Source organism: Maylandia zebra, linkage group LG13 (genome assembly GCF_041146795.1).
Source record: "Maylandia zebra isolate NMK-2024a linkage group LG13, Mzebra_GT3a, whole genome shotgun sequence".
In the NCBI taxonomy this organism is placed as follows: Eukaryota; Metazoa; Chordata; class Actinopteri; order Cichliformes; family Cichlidae; genus Maylandia; species Maylandia zebra.
The window spans coordinates 33,934,696-33,936,699 of NC_135179.1; the positions used below are offsets into that span (position 1 = coordinate 33,934,696).

Below are 2,004 nucleotides of genomic sequence, written 5' to 3' on the forward strand. Positions count from 1 at the left end.
GTCGGTCCAGCTCTTGGTGCATCGCTGTTCACCGAGTGAGTGCCAGTCTTATATATATTCATATTGTACGTCACTCCGAAAAAGTGCTTCAGAGAGACGGTGGGAGTCTGGGAGTCAGAAGTGTTTAGGCAGTGGGCGATATGAGGTTACACCTGTGATCCTTGCCGTGGCTCGTTTTCCTTCATTCTTGTCCAAACTTTGACATTTTCAGTCAGCTGCTGAGCCGTCATGACCTCTAAGGGAGACTCTAAACGTCCAGCTGTTCTTGAGGGCAGTAGTCGCAGTCCGCTGGATCAGCTTCAACCACCGGTCAACACCAACAAACCGCTGACGCCTTTCAGCATAGATGACATTCTCAACAAACCGTCTGTGAAAAGGAGCTACTTTCTCAGCGGAGAGAAGTTGCCCTCGGCTTGTCACGGCGTGTCCAGCCGGGTGCTGCTCAGTCAAACCTCCCCGCTCTGCGCGCTGGAGGAGCTGGCCAGCAAAACCTTTGAAGGCCTGGAGGTCAGCGTCCTGCAGGCTGCTGAAGGTAAAAGGCTGTTTTCTTCCTCTCTTATTGTAGGTAAGGAGAACATCCTCACTGTTACAACCGCAACAGCAGCAGCTTATTTTTCTGAAATATGAAAAATATCCGTAGATGTTTGGAGAAAAAGCTTTCAGCGTTATTTCTTGTACCTAATTGTAAGTACTACTGTTTTCTAAACAAAGAATGATCCTGTGCTATTTTTTCCTATTCGAAAACCGCTGTATGTTTTTTAATGTGCTCATTGAAATTTGACAAAGCACGCTAACTAAATGAATGAATCTGAATGAATGAATTTCGGAATCATTTCAGTGATGTCGTACTGGAGTTTTTGGTGACTTATAATTGGTTTCTTTTGTGTAACACTGTTTTTAGTGACTTATAAACGTGTGTTTTATTCCAGTTTTACATTCTGTATGATCTTATTTCTACAGGCAGAGACGGGCTAACCCTATTCGGTCAGAGAAACACCCCTAAAAAGCGGCGGAAATCCCGCACGGCCTTTACCAACCACCAAATATATGAGCTGGAGAAACGTTTTCTGTACCAGAAGTACTTGAGCCCAGCGGACCGGGACCAGATGGCTCAGCAGCTTGGTCTGACCAACGCACAGGTCATCACATGGTTCCAGAACCGCCGGGCTAAGCTTAAGCGGGACTTGGAGGAGATGAAAGCGGACGTGGAGTCCGCCAAGGCCGCCGGCGCTGTGGCCTTTGAAAAGCTCTCCAAGCTGGCTGAGCTGGAGAAGTCCGCGGCGGCGGCAGGAGGTATGGGTGAGGGGACGATTTCTGGGCCGGGCCAAACCGAGCAACACCAGATCTCTTCCAGATTCCACACCACCGACACCCTAGACCCGCTGCATTTATTACCTCCATCACCTGCATCGACCGGTGACTATCGACTGACCACCAAGTGTTGCTTGGATGATGAAGATGAGATTGACGTTGGTGACTAAATAACACAGAGACAGTCGCGTGTTGCCCAATAACGCGATAGTAACAGACAGCCTTTAGAGGATTTACATAGCGGTGCGATTCAAAAATAGACGCCTCCGCTGTGATTTGCCAAAAGCCTTGCTGAACAGGCCCAGGCTCTGAAAACGCGTGGACTCTTCAGATTCAAACACTGATACTTAAATCTAACACTGCTGTCGATTGGCCGCTGTGGTTACAATCAGAAAGATTTCACTGCACATTTAATGCAGCCTACTTTGTGCTATAAAGCGGTTGAAATGCTTCTGTGAATCAGTTTGTAAGCTTGAGAAGACTGTTTTTAACCTTTTGATATATCAGCCCTCAAACGATAACTGCACAGAACAAGTGCGGTTGCTTGTATTAAACATGGCTTAAATAGGGTTTGATGTTTTGTAACACTTCACGTGCCTTTAGAAATACAAAAACGAACCATAATAGCAGACATCTCTACAAATTGTACAAATGTACAAATGTTAATAAAAATGCATTTTTTAAATATGCAGA

General features: G+C 46.1%; 1 protein-coding gene across 1 annotated transcript; it reads left to right on the forward strand.

Annotated features, from left to right (window-relative positions):
* The first annotated feature begins 228 nt into the window (after positions 1–228).
* Positions 229–1,481, forward strand: lbx1a (ladybird homeobox 1a). The gene is made up of 2 exons (XM_004572060.2): positions 229–532; positions 961–1,481. Exons 1-2 carry the CDS (start codon positions 229–231, stop codon positions 1,479–1,481), a joined length of 825 nt encoding a protein of 274 aa, XP_004572117.1.
* The last annotated feature ends 523 nt before the right edge of the window (positions 1,482–2,004 follow it).

Excerpts from the sequence above, each read along its gene's own strand:
- lbx1a (XM_004572060.2), top strand. The coding sequence starts at position 229 with ATGACCTCTAAGGGAGACTCTAAACGTCCAGCTGTTCTTGAGGGCAGT. Across the intron at positions 533-960 it reads CGTCCTGCAGGCTGCTGAAG|GCAGAGACGGGCTAACCCTA; the intron begins GTAAAAGGCTGT and ends TTATTTCTACAG.